Genomic DNA, 13,590 nt, shown 5'->3' on the forward strand with positions numbered 1-13,590 from the left:
ACCTGCAGGTCATAGTTCTCTGCCCTCGAGGACCGTGATTTGGGGAGCAGGACTTTAGCGTATGGTTCTGGGTGGCTAACTGGGGTAAGAACAGCCTGGGTCTTGTGTATCTGTACTCCATGTGTACTGCAAGGAGCCCTGTTCCCTCCGCAGCCCTGTGCTTCCTCTGCCTCGGACTTGTCCTGACCCAAAGCCCCTCTGGACCTCCAGCTCATCAGCGGGGCCTGCTTCAATTTCATTTGAGCGAAGAGAGAAAGAAAAGGAATTCCGGCATTCCTTCCCCTAACAGAACGACTTTCCACACACAAATCCTTGGAATTCTTTCGGAATAAATGAAATTTCTCAGAAAAACAAAAGCTTCTCAAAAACATATCAGTGTGAATTGAGGACATTAACTTGTTTGTCGCTCTTCAATGGGGACACTGTCTCCAATCCCAGCAAGGAGGACACACAGCAGACAACTCAATCCCTTGTGCCTGTCTTCTGGGCCAAACGCAAGCTCTAAACTGGAAAAATGATTAAAACACTTAAAGTTTCGTAACCTGATACAACATGCTACAAATCACAGCATGATAAACGACCAACGTATACATGCAGCCAGGAGTCGAAATATACAGTTGGTTATTCCCGAGACAATAGCTAAATTAAGTGTGCCCACTAAAATAATTTGTCAGGCAGCGGAGTTGGCATCATGGAAACGGCTCTCCTCGGCGGCTGAGCCACGTGCCCCTCGTTAGGCTAGGCAGTCAGGTGTCTGGACGAAGGCTGGCTCTGAATATTTGATGGGGAAGTCCCGCGCCTGCGGTGTCGTGATCCGATCGGTCACGGCTCTGCACGTCCGCACACCACGTGACATTCCGGAACTGCCAAACCTTCTAGACAATATGTCTTGGTACTCCAGAAGTGTCAAGCATTCCAAGCAATATGTCCTGACACTCTAGAACTCCTGAACATTCTAGACATTGTGTCCGGATATCCTGGAACTGCCAAACATTCCAGATAATGTTTTCAGATATTCTGGAAATGCTAGAAATTTTTTTTTTTTTTTTTACTTTTTAAAAAACATTCCAGAAACTCCAGATATTCCAAAAATATACAACTTTCTTATAATATCATAGAAAGGCCAACAATGATTTATCTTTCACCCACTCTTGATAATACAGTGCTTGCCTTGGAAGATTCTGTTGAAACAGAATAAGTGCTTTTCATGAATTCATGAATATAGATGCAAGTCATGCACTTTTTACTTCATCTGACAGCTAAAGAAGAAATTGTAATTAATAATGGATTGCATCCATACCCCACTGTGCCATCCCTGTAGCCTGTCTGTAAAGCCAATCTTGTGAAAGAGTCCTTCTCATTAGACCAACGTTGCAGTCATATACTGATCAAATATAATTTTCAAATGATGAGAGCTATGACGTTGTCTGTATGTTTCACATATGCAACCCCACACACATGCATACATTGATACACCCACAGATGCATGAATGCGCACACAGACACAAGCACAATTCAATTTTCTATAGCATCCTACATGACAGACAACATGTTCCACTCCATCATATATTAAAGCACACAGTCACCTTGCTGGAGTATCCCTGTTGCTAGCTATTCTTCCAGACCACACAAAAATACCAGAACAAAAATACACATTTACTGCAACTGAAAAACTGAATCAGACCAACAAATGTGTGCAGAGTGAGTGTAAGGAAGCGTTAGTGATTCCATACCTGAAGCAGGCCTGGCTTTTGGATTCAAATACTGTGCCCAGTTAATCTTGCATGGTGCAACTGAGCTACCCAAGAGGACGAGAAGGCCAGGTTAGCACTTTTTGAGGGTATTTCATAAGTTCCACTACACCAGACAAGCTCAGTAAAGCGTAGAAAAGTACTTGAATCCACAACAATTACGTATTTGACCCAGGTCTGACCTGGGGATTAAAAAGACATAATACACCCACACAGTATAATCTGCCTGTTATTCAGAGAGTCCGTTAAGACTCCAAATTCATAGGAAAGGTGTCCCGGGCATTTCTGCCAAACCACGTGCCATGCCCTGTTATATTTTCCCATAGATGACGCAACGCCGCTCCAGTTATCGATTAGCTTAGCTCTCATTAAGGATGAAATATCACGTGGAGAATTGACACTGAAACCGATGAAGGAAATACATAAACATCGAGGGCCTCTAATACGAATGCGGACCGATCATTTTCCAGTAAAATCGAGTTCCGTTCGACAGAAATAACGGACTGATTGCACATCGCTCCGCAGTCATGCGAGTCGGGCGTAACCACTCGCCCAACTGCCGTGCAGTTTGATCCGCAGATGAAATGTTACGCTGTGTTTCAGGCAGATTCCTCATTAAGGGATTAAAACCCCTGTCCACCGTCTGTTGATCGATTCTCCCCCTCTGACATGTCCTGCTTTCAAGTCATAAATGTCGGCACAGTAAATTACCGGCAAAATACATATTCTACAACGACAAGGAGATGAACAGGGAGAGAGGGGCCACCCCTGCTGTGAAATACAGCTATGGCATCTTTACCAGCTTTGAAAATTGAGCTGGTCAATTTGGTCATAAACTGGTCTAGTTGGGTATGAGCAGGTCAACCAGAGTGCTAGTAGCCTGCCTTGTCTGTGTCAAAACATAGCTTGAGCTGGTCAAACCATGTCAAGCTGGGAGCTGGTCTGAACTGGTCAACCATGTTTCAAAACCTAGCTTGAGCTGTTTTGTTCAGCAGAGATGATATTCACAAGCTGGTGGAAGGCACTGCTCTGATTTCAGCCAATAACACGAGAGAAATAAAACCATGAACGGATTACTTAAGGTTTGGTGTTCTTCCAGCTATAGCGGGGATTACAGAATGGAGCTACGGTCCCTTGAACTTGAATGACAATCATAAAAACACACTATCAGCGTTCAGCGATGACTGACCCCGCGTTTGGAGCTCTGTGTCTCTCTCGCTACCTGACTTCCTGCCGGGAAGCTTTTAGGCCCAGAGACACTGCGTTGCCATAGTGACGCAATCCGAGTGGATAACCATAGCAACTGGCTTTTAATCCTGCCGTTTCCGCGGCGGAACGCGCAACACATGATGGCATCGTCGTAGTAACCCGCGGGTGGGTGGGGTCCGTATTTGCCATCGCCGGACCGGGATGATTGATGTGCCCGTGTAGCTCCGACGGTGGAGGTGGGCGGCTAAGATCATTTCCGTTCGGCAAACGGCAAAGCCTCCACCCCCCCAATCGCTCGGTGCTGGCTTCGGGGGCCCGCGACCTCGAGTATGTTTGAATTCGCACATGCATTCATACGTGCGTACATGCGCGCAAGAGCACTGCAGCAGACAGAACAGGGGCCGGCCACGCCCACCCACTGAAAGAGCCCGTTGTCGTTCTGCTGGGACGCTTCTGCACCGTGACGTTTACCTTCTCAAAAAGCCATTGTAATTACCGGACCTGTGTTGTGTTTGAGGGCTCACGGTACAGCCCTGGTGCCGGAGGGGCGGGTGGGCTTGCACACGGAAACGGTGAAGACTAACAGAATTAAGATGGAGTTCTTCAGGAATAGCTGCTCGGCTATATTTAGCACTGCCCTTCAGCAATTCTACCAGTTATTTTAGCACATAAATCATCTTTTCTCTCTGTTTCTAACAGAGGAAAAGGCAGCCATGTTCCCTATAAATAATTGAGAAATTAAGCAATTCAATAGATTCAATTTTCAAACACCAGCATAAACAAATAAAACATTTTTCATGTGAACCACCACAAGAGGGCCCCATTCTGGCTACAAACAGAAGGGCTGCTTTGCCAGTTTGACATTATACAGGATATTAATTTTTCTGCGCTTGATTTGTTGTTACTACTGTTTTTGTTGGTGATTTTCAGCAAATTTATTTTGGCTCCAGCAGCTTCACCCAACAACTACCGTTGAAAAGATGTCCTTAAGTGCACCTCGAAACCCGCGTCGAAAACAATCACCAGAACAGCACGAATGACAGACGCACGAGAGTGCAGCTCTGCAGACCCTAATCCCGAGTCGATCGATTTCCACAGGCGTCTGTCTGAGTCCACAAGAGGAAGACGGCTAGGCACAGTGAGCACCCCGCCCGAATCGGGAAACATGAAAGAGGACACAGGACACGGGACACAGACACGGGACACAGGATAAAGGACACAGGACATAGACACATGACATAGACACAGGACATAGACACATGACATAGACACAGGACACAGGACATAGACACATGACATAGACACAGGACACAGGACATAGACACATGACATAGACACAGGACACAGACACAGGACACAGGACATAGACACATGACATAGAAACAGGACACAGGACATAGACACAGGATAAAGGACACATGACATAGACACATGACATAGACACAGGACACAGGACACAGACACAGCAACAGGACACAGGACACAGGACACAGACACAGCACACAGGACACAGGACACAGGACATAGACACAGGACACGGGACACAGACACAGCACACAGGACACAGCGCTGCCCCTCTCTGAGCTGTGTATGGGCTGTTATTGTTGTAATGAGACTGCAGCGCACAGCCAGGCTCCATCGAGCTGTGCCGCGCCCCGTGCGTCGGAAGACCTCATCGGTCATGCGCGCGTCTCCCAGGAAACGCACAGCCCAGGTGTCTGTTGCCGGGGCAACAGCACAGGGGATGCTGGGAGGGAAAATACCAGCACTGATTTCAAAAAACAAAAGGAACAAAAGAGAGCCTTCACTGTGCCTGTCCAGGGCTGTCTAACGGGCAAATGTCATGCTCAGCCTTGACAACTGATTGCATTACAAAAGTAATAAGACAATTGTGTGCAAGCTCGATTATAAACTAGATTGTTTTCCTTTGCTGAATTTGCGGTACAAAGCTAATTTTGTCACACAAAGCTAATAGTCCGGCGATTAGCCAAGCACGTAAACCGTAATGTTTTTCCTTCAGAAAAACACAACCCTTTTTCAGAAGTAATTAGAATAAGTGCACCTCACTGTGAATGGAATGACAGGATATGGTGTGATGTTTATGCAGAGGGACAGACACAGAATTCAGCCTGTCTGCCACAGTCATGTTAACTCTCTAGGGGGTTTAACCCAACCGCTTCTATTACCAGCCCCTTCACTGTCCAGATGCTGTATAAAACTGCACTCCAAATGCACACTCTGTAATGTTACGGCCCCCCTTATTTTTCATCTTGGTGGGTCTCTGGAGACAGAACAATAATCATAACATACAATAACACAATTACACAATTACAGTAAAGCAAGGAGGGGAAGGGCCAATGGAACAAAGGAATATGTCAGCCTGACAGTGGCTGCCTCTCAACCAGCTGTTTTTTCATTTGTTAAGGATGAACTTTAAACTTTTACATGCCAATAAGAATAAAACCCTAGGGTGCCATCAAGGGGAAATCCAAGTGAGTCCGGATGAAAATCACTTGTGATATGTATACAACGCATCCAATAAGGGTGCAAATTGAACTGAAGCCCGGATTGAACAGAACCATCTCCTCCTCTGCTCTCGTTTCCGCCAGCCTCCATTAAAGACGAGGCGGGAGGAGCCACTCCGGAAACGGAGCGAACGTTCGATAGGGCGCGCAGGCAATAATGCAATTCAGCGCGGGAGCAGAATGCCGCGTAACTGTATCCAAAGACGAATGAAGCTGTCACGCGCCGCCGTGTGCAACTGCGGAGCGTCGCTAGGATTTATTACGTCAACCTTTCAGTGTTTCTTCTTAATTGCGCTTTGGCGTTTTTTTGTTTTTTTTTAGCTGTAAATCATTTGAATTTTTTTAGTGGCGTACGCTGAGGCTAACCGCCCAGTGTAAAAGGGCTATCAGTTTTCCAGCGGACAGGAGAGGGGAAAGTGGGATGGCGGTATCGAATTGGCGGTGGGCTGCGACGGCCTCCCTCCGGGGCGTTGTCCTGGGACGTGTAACAGGAGAGGGAGACACAGAGCCAAGGACATACCCTTGGGAAGATTACATCACCCATTAACCAACGATGTAATGCAACAGAGTTCATACGCTGGTGTCAGGGGCTAACGGACACCGGAGAAACTAGATTCAAAAGTGTCCGTAAACATTGAAAATGATTTCTGAGTTATCCAGCAAGGAGCAACTTATACCCAGCTGTCTATTTAGTTATCAAATGTATGACCAGATGACTAATAAGCAGACTAAGCAGATGCAAGTATACACATTTTAATGCTAAATTGATATCTACTACTACAGCCTGGAATTTAATCACATGTCTATCATTTATATAGATATCAATACTCCTAACATTTATCGGAGAACATGAATGCATATATAATTCCCATGGGGTTTTCCTTGCACACACAAGCCCCCCCGTCAGTAAATGAAACTGACAGAGGACTTTATTATCCCATACTTTTGGCTATTAAGGGTGCACTACCTCCACAACCTCCTACTGTCGAGCACTGACTGCAGAGCATCAAAACACATTTTGATCGATGCGCTGGTTTATTAATGAGCGGGTGAGAGCTGAACCATTAATTATTCAGTGCGCTGAATACAGGTCAACAAGCTTTTGTTTTTGGGCACATTACCGTTTTTGTCCACTGGGTGGCAGTGTTCAACAGCAGGATGACTTTTACACCTCATCAAACGCGGCCCATTTCCCATTATCATTAGATAGATTAATAGGCGATCAATGTCTGCACCTTTCCAACTAAGGCGCCTCCAATTAGGCAGTTTTGTGAACGTGTACATGACCAAGAAAGCATTTACAGAACTTTCACATAATGGCCACTGTGTCCGTTTTATTAGGTTGCTACTTCCAATGTAACTGCGATGACAAAAAAAAGGGTAACGGCAAAATGAGACGTAAGTCGGCAAAACCAGTTAATGGATTTTTCCAGAAATTATGAAGAAGCGAAAGAGAAAGTCATGGCGCCCATAAGTGAGAGACTTCCAGGCCAAATCCAGTTGCGCCAGTTTGCACATCCCTGTCAGCTCGGAACAGCAGGTGAGAGACAAATGTGACAACTTCCCGTAGATTAAATACATTTTCCAGCCGTGGACCGAATCAGCGACAAGGTGAGAAAATGCTCCAGCCCCGGTCCCGCACACACTCTCTGAAGGCCGTGACGTGCAAAAATAACACCGTGTTGATATGTGAATAAGCGAATACGTACTGAAACTTTTTCCTACCAGGAGATGTATCCGTTTTGTGTTACCCGTAACGAAGGCCAACGGGAAATCTACAGCTACACAGCAAAGATAACTGACAAGATGTGATTGGATTAGATGCAAGTGGGTATTCCTAATAGGATAATGGAATACAAAGCTGTTCTGAGAAAGGTATATAATTGGACAACGCACATGCATCTCATCTAGTGAATACGGCATTTGGACTGTGCAGAAAATCTATTTTACTGAAATGAACGGCCTATCTACCAAAATCAATCTAGGAAAGTGACTACTCGAAATTCAACTTCTGCTTCTAGTTAAGTTCCATGGGCAGCCAATAGAGGGCGATGTTTGCTTAGAAAAAAGCTGAGGATGCCCTGAGACTAGAGAGAAGGGCATGCACTGGAGAAATGACACAAATACACATCCCTTACCAAGGGGCTCATGCTAACAGGATTTATTCCCTCTTACTGCCCTTTGGAAACAATAAACACACACACACACACTCATGCACATACAAGTACACACGCCCTCTCCCACACACATACGCAACCAACTTCCGACACATACACAAACACTATAATACACACAAATGCACATACACACAAACGTCCACACCTCTCCTACATGGACACACACACACACACACCCAATTACACACACCCTCTCACACACATACACAAACACTATAATATAAACAAATGCACATAAACGTCCACACCTCTCCTACACGCACACACACACAGATATAAACACGCACACACAAACGCACGCACACAAGTACACATTCACTCACATCTGCACATCACATTCTGTATTTCCCTGGCTCTGACATGTCTCTGTCGACAGGCTTCCTCTGTCCGGGGCCGTCTCCCCTCCTCTCTGCCTGATGGACAGGGCGGGCCGGCGGTGCGGACCGCTCCATATTTCAACCCGGGATCCGCGACACAATGAAATGCAGCCACCCTACAGCCCCGCTCACTAGCCACAGCCACAGCGCCGGGAAGCACAGATTCATCCTCCATATTGTCATGCCGAATATTGATTTCAGACTGTGGATGAACTAGGTGCATCATGTTCCTGACACGGGAGTCTGATATGAACAGCACTACGCCGGGAAAACGACAGCCCGGCCATCGATTGCGCGGATGATGAACGTTATGGAACACTGGGATGGGGAATGGGGGATGGGCGGGGGGGGGGGGGGGGGGGTATCACTGTCTGGATCTATCGGTAACATTATACCAATGTGGAGTGTTGCAAGAGTGTTGTCAGCTGAGTAGGACCTTTTAAATGGCGATTGTAAAAGGCTGTCGACCTTAACACTGCTTGTGTGATGTTCCTGCCGTGTTCTGCAATAATAGCCCTGCATACTACAGTGTACTACTATTTATATTACATTACATTAATGGCATTTGGCAGACACTCTTATCCAGAGCGACGTACAGTTGATTGGGCTAAGCAGGAGACAATCCTCCCCTGGAGCAATGTGCGGTTAAGGGCCTCGCTCAAGGGCCCAACAGCGGATCTTATTGTGGCTGCACCGGGGATCAAACCTCTGACCTTGTGGGTCCCGGGCATGTACCTTAACCACTACGCTCCAGGCCGCGCACATGCTGCTATAGTGTTTCTTGAACGTTGCCAAAACACCGTGGAGGCATCCAGGGTCTGATGAGTGACTAATGTGAAAGTCTTTTCATGTCACTTCTACCGACATCGCTCCTTGCGTGAAAGACAGCACAATGAGATCAACACAATCGCAGGAAGAGGACGTCGTCACATGGCACACAAACATGTCAAATTATTTCAATGCCTGTCACACGTCTCTCTTTGAGTTGGTGTAAACAGAGACCAATAAAAACGGAGCCTACAAGCTGTGTTCATTCAAGTCTTTTCCAATACGGATAATAGGGGACGGCCTGTAGCGTAATGGTTAAGGTACATGACTGGGACCCGCAAGGTCGGTGGTTCAATCCCCGGTGTAGCCACAATAACATCCCCACAGCCATTGGGCCCTTGAGCAAGGCCCTTAACCCTGCATTGCTCCAGGGGAGGATTGTCTCCTGCTTAGTCTAATCAACTGTATGTCGCTCTGGTAAATAGCGTCTGCCAAATGCCAATAATGTAAAAATGTTATGGATAAATAGCTAAGATACTTGTTGTTCATGGACCATTCAGTTGCAGAAATATAACATTGCATGAAAGATTTCTATCTCCTTAATACCGATAATCTCTGGTAGAAGAGCCACAGAATGTTTAATCCACCAAAACCTCCACAGAGAAAGGAAACACAGGTAGATAAACACTGCTGAAATTACACTGAATCACAGACGGGCAGGCGTCTTTTATCTTCAGCCTTAATTAGACCATAAACACATTTCATTTAATAAATGCACAGCAAGTCTGAATCAAATGTTTGCATAATAGTGAATAATATATCTGGAATGCTGCAGCAGTGACAGTATGATAGTTGAAGCGCTCAGAGAGTATTAAGGGTCTATGGGAGAAGGGTTGGGCTTATGCCAGACAAATCTGGGCCTAAAAGGCCAAGTGGCAATTTCTCTGGCCCACCACTGCCATCGTGTCCCCAAAGCGACACCACGTTCAGCCATTATGGCACGAGGAAATCAGGTCGCACAGACGTAGCGTAGGCCTCAGACGACCAGTCGTCCCAGTGGGAAACTCAGACTGGTTCTGTTTGAAATTAATGGGCCATTTCGCAGATCTGTGACACAGAAACCTGCAGGACTAAGCGGTCTCTTCAGAGAGGAACGGCACAGTTTCACTCCAGGGTAGCGTGTGAGAATGAGCTCCGCGTTCCTTCTGCTTCTGTTCAAACGCTGTATTTCTCATTTCCTTCTCTTCTGGAATCCCTGCAGGTCCCCCACTAGCTGCAGTACTCTCTCACTGCCACATCACTGCCGTAGCACCTCCGCTCCTGCAGGGGGCGCTGCAGCACATGCGCTCCTCTGATACACTTACATGGGGACACTGTGCTACAAACTGCCCGCCCAGCACTGCCGTAACTAACAGTAATGACGCCACAAGCGCATCTCATAGCAACGCTCGCCGTTTCCTGCCAAAGTGCTGCTTTCTACAGGAACAGGATTTGGCCTCGGAAATGGCCCCCGCGCCACTTGAGGCACCGGAGCGGGGATGATCGAATCTGGCCCTTGGATACAAACCCAGCCCTGCTTTTTTTCTTTTTCTCCCGGGCAATTAACGGAACAATTAGCGCCGCAGCGTCTTTCCGTCTGACTCTCGGGGAGCGGGGTGGGGCGGGGCGGCCCTGGAGGCCCCCCTGCAGAGCAGGAGAGGAGTGGCAGCCCCTCACGCACCGTGCTCTGCGCCATTCCTGTTTATGAGTGACTGCAGGCTGCTCTGGTGATTTGTGTGTTTACCTGCAGGGCTTTCGCCAGTGAACTGACAGTGATGAAGAGCGCGGATGAGGAGCAGAAGCCCAGACACACCCCGGCCTCCTCCTCACCCCAGCCTCCTCCTCACCCCGGCCTCCTCCTCACCCCAGCCTCCTCCACACCCCGGCCTCCTCCACACCCCGGCCTCCTCCTCACCCCGGCCTCCTCCTCACCCCAGCCTCCTCCACACCCCAGCCTCCTCCTCACCCCGGCCCGCTCCTCCCCGCGGCCTCCTCCTCACCCCGGCCTCCTCCTCCCCGCGGCCTCCTCCACACCCCAGCCTCCTCCTCACCCCAGCCTCCTCCACACCCCAGCCTCCTCCTCACCCCGGCCTCCTCCTCCCCGCGGCCTCCTCCACACCCCAGCCTCCTCCTCACCCCAGCCTCCTCCTCACCCCAGCCTCCTCCTCACCCCAGCCTCCTCCTCACCCCGGCCCGCTCCTCCCCACGGCCTCCTCCTCACCCCGGCCTCCTCCTCACCGCGGCCGCCCAGCGCTGGCCTGGCCTCAGCCTCTAATGAAATGAAGTATTCCAATGTGCCACGTCTCATTAGGACTAAAACAGAGCTGCCCACAAAGATGAAATTATTTTTTAAATGATCAGCTTCCCTTCGCAGTCCTGATGAATTCTCGGAGGACTTTATCCCACAAGCCACTTCCATTCTTCTCCCTGGGAAACCCTGAGCAACTCTGAGTGAACTCGCTCCGCACGCACGTCCCTGTGGTTTTCACACAACAGCGACTGCGTCTCCCTCCCACTCAAAATCAAACCCTTTGAAGGGCAGGTTTAAAAAAGAAAAAAAAGAAAAAAAGTAATTATTCTATAAAAGAAAGTAAATGTTCGAGAACTGCTATGATTGTTACATCAGCATTAGAATGTTCAGTTGAGAACATTCCAAACCATTAGAATGTTCACTTGAGAATATTCTAAACCTTTAGAATGTACAGTTAAGAAAATTCTAATCACATATTTCTGTGTACAAGTACTTACATTCGGATATTTAGCCACTCAGAAATATTTGTGTGATTTCAGTTCAGTTTACATTGTCGTTGTGGCATATATGACTGTCCAGATACATTTGTACAACATAGTATTTAAACACACAGGTAATATTCACACATAATAGGACCCCAGCAGTCCACACACACGCACACGCATGCACACACATACACACACACACACACACCGGAATTGAACAGTAAATCTGCAGACATATTGATGGGTATGAATATGCATGCAGCAAAGGCAAGACCTTTAGCGTATGGCATCTGATATGGGTACATACTGTATAGAATTTGATCTGTTCACAGCTGGTATTCCTGGGTGAAACCAAAGAAGCAAGCATCTCTATTACCTGTAAGCAAAATCTGAATCCATACAGCAGTGAGCCGGGCCCATCTGCACGAAAACTTTCCTGATTGGGCAAAAGGTTTGCACATCCAATCAAATATTGGAGATTACAAAAAACCCAAAGGCCAAATTTATACTTTCGTAGCACCACACTTTCGACAAGTGCCATGTGACAGAAATAAAGGTGTGGCACGATGTTCCTTGGCAAACGCATGCCCATTTTTTCTAACTGGAAAATAACTTTCCAGTTTTAGAGGTGTTGAAAACACATTTTAGTTACATACTTCATCATGGATACTTCATTTTCTCGTCACAGGACAAAAGCACCGCAGGGCTCGGTGTTAGTCTGGATTCACGAGCCTCACCACACACTGTAACACGGGGACTCAAGGGCAGAGAAGGACAGGGCGTTACCTTACTGTCCGCACAGACAGGCTGCTGTAAAACAGAACCAGTCCGTTTCCCAGTGCCCCTCGCAAGATAACAGGGTTTTACCAATACCAGGCAGTCATAAAACTCACACTGCATCACAACCGACAAGGAACGAACGTGTAATCACCCTTTAGTGACTGATCGCTTCTGACCCCCAGGGGGGTGAGAGAACCACAAATTCTGTTTTCTCTGGTGATCGCCTTTTCCAGATTTCAGTCCTCCGGGGGGGGGGGTAATACAGAGTTCTGCACCCCTCCAAGGACCCACACATGACCCCCACAGCCCTCCCCCACCCCCCCAGTACCTCTCCTTCAAAACACACGGAAGTACTGCGCCGCTGAAATAAAGCACCTCTGCAGTTGTCTAGCGATTAGCTGAAGGGGCAATTGTGTTTTATATCTGATGAGGGATCTTAGCATCCCTGTGCATATTTACTGTGAAGGTGATTAGCGAGCATTGTGGCTACAGCGCTGCGGGCGGTGTGCGGGGTCACATTGGACGAAGAGGGGGGAACTGCATCCATTGCCCTAGTAATGGTGACTTTCAGGCTTGCTTTCACGGGCGGTGAGTCAGCAGTTAAAATTTTAGTTAGAGGTACCTTCTGTAACATTGTTTTCCCTGCTACTCGGTCAGTCTTCCATGCAACGACAACTTACCTAGAAAAAGAGAAAGAGAGAGAAAAGCCCATATCAGTGAGAGGCAGACAGGAGGGAAGGATATCAGATCATAATACAGGTATTAATAACTCAGGAGATACTGTTCCATGGCAGAGGGCGAATCGGCTATCTCTCTGGATTTTGCACGTGATGCTGTTTGCGTGTACAGGCTAGACACAGCCAGCTCACAGGGGAGGGCATGTAATTGCGCATGTGTATGTGCAGGTCCTGTGTGTATATACAGTTGGCTCCAGAATGATTGGCGCCCTTGATAAATATGCACAAAAAAAGTCTGTAGACAAAAAAATGAATACAGTTATTGACATCAGCTTTATTTTCCGAAATGTAGCAGTGTGCTTTATTAATTATTCAACGGAATCAACCAAATTTGAACAATTTTCAAAGAATTTTTTTTTTGCCCAAAAAACAGGTTCTGTAATTATTGGCACCCCTTCCATTTTTTGTACCCATTACCTAACTCGTCAATTATCATCTGCGTCCATGTTGTTTATGCAGCCTTTTTTATCCATTTTTATTAAGGGTGCCAA

General features: G+C 47.3%; 1 protein-coding gene across 14 annotated transcripts in view; it reads right to left on the bottom strand.

The window, feature by feature from the left end:
* ank2b (ankyrin 2b, neuronal) overlaps nt 1-13,590 on the bottom strand; it is a 223,267-nt gene that overhangs the window by 171,828 nt on the left and 37,849 nt on the right. Inside the window, exon 2 of one of the 14 annotated variants that reach the window (XM_061251034.1) lies at nt 12,985-13,042. The exons of the other annotated variants lie outside the window; for them this stretch is intronic. Within the exon in view, the coding sequence (XP_061107018.1) occupies nt 12,985-12,996 (12 nt within the window). The 5' untranslated portion in view covers nt 12,997-13,042. The remainder of the gene's footprint in view (nt 1-12,984; nt 13,043-13,590) is intronic. 14 annotated transcript variants of the gene reach the window in all.

The sequence above is a fragment of the Conger conger genome, chromosome 8, assembly GCF_963514075.1.
Source record: "Conger conger chromosome 8, fConCon1.1, whole genome shotgun sequence".
NCBI lineage: Eukaryota > Metazoa > Chordata > Actinopteri > Anguilliformes > Congridae > Conger > Conger conger.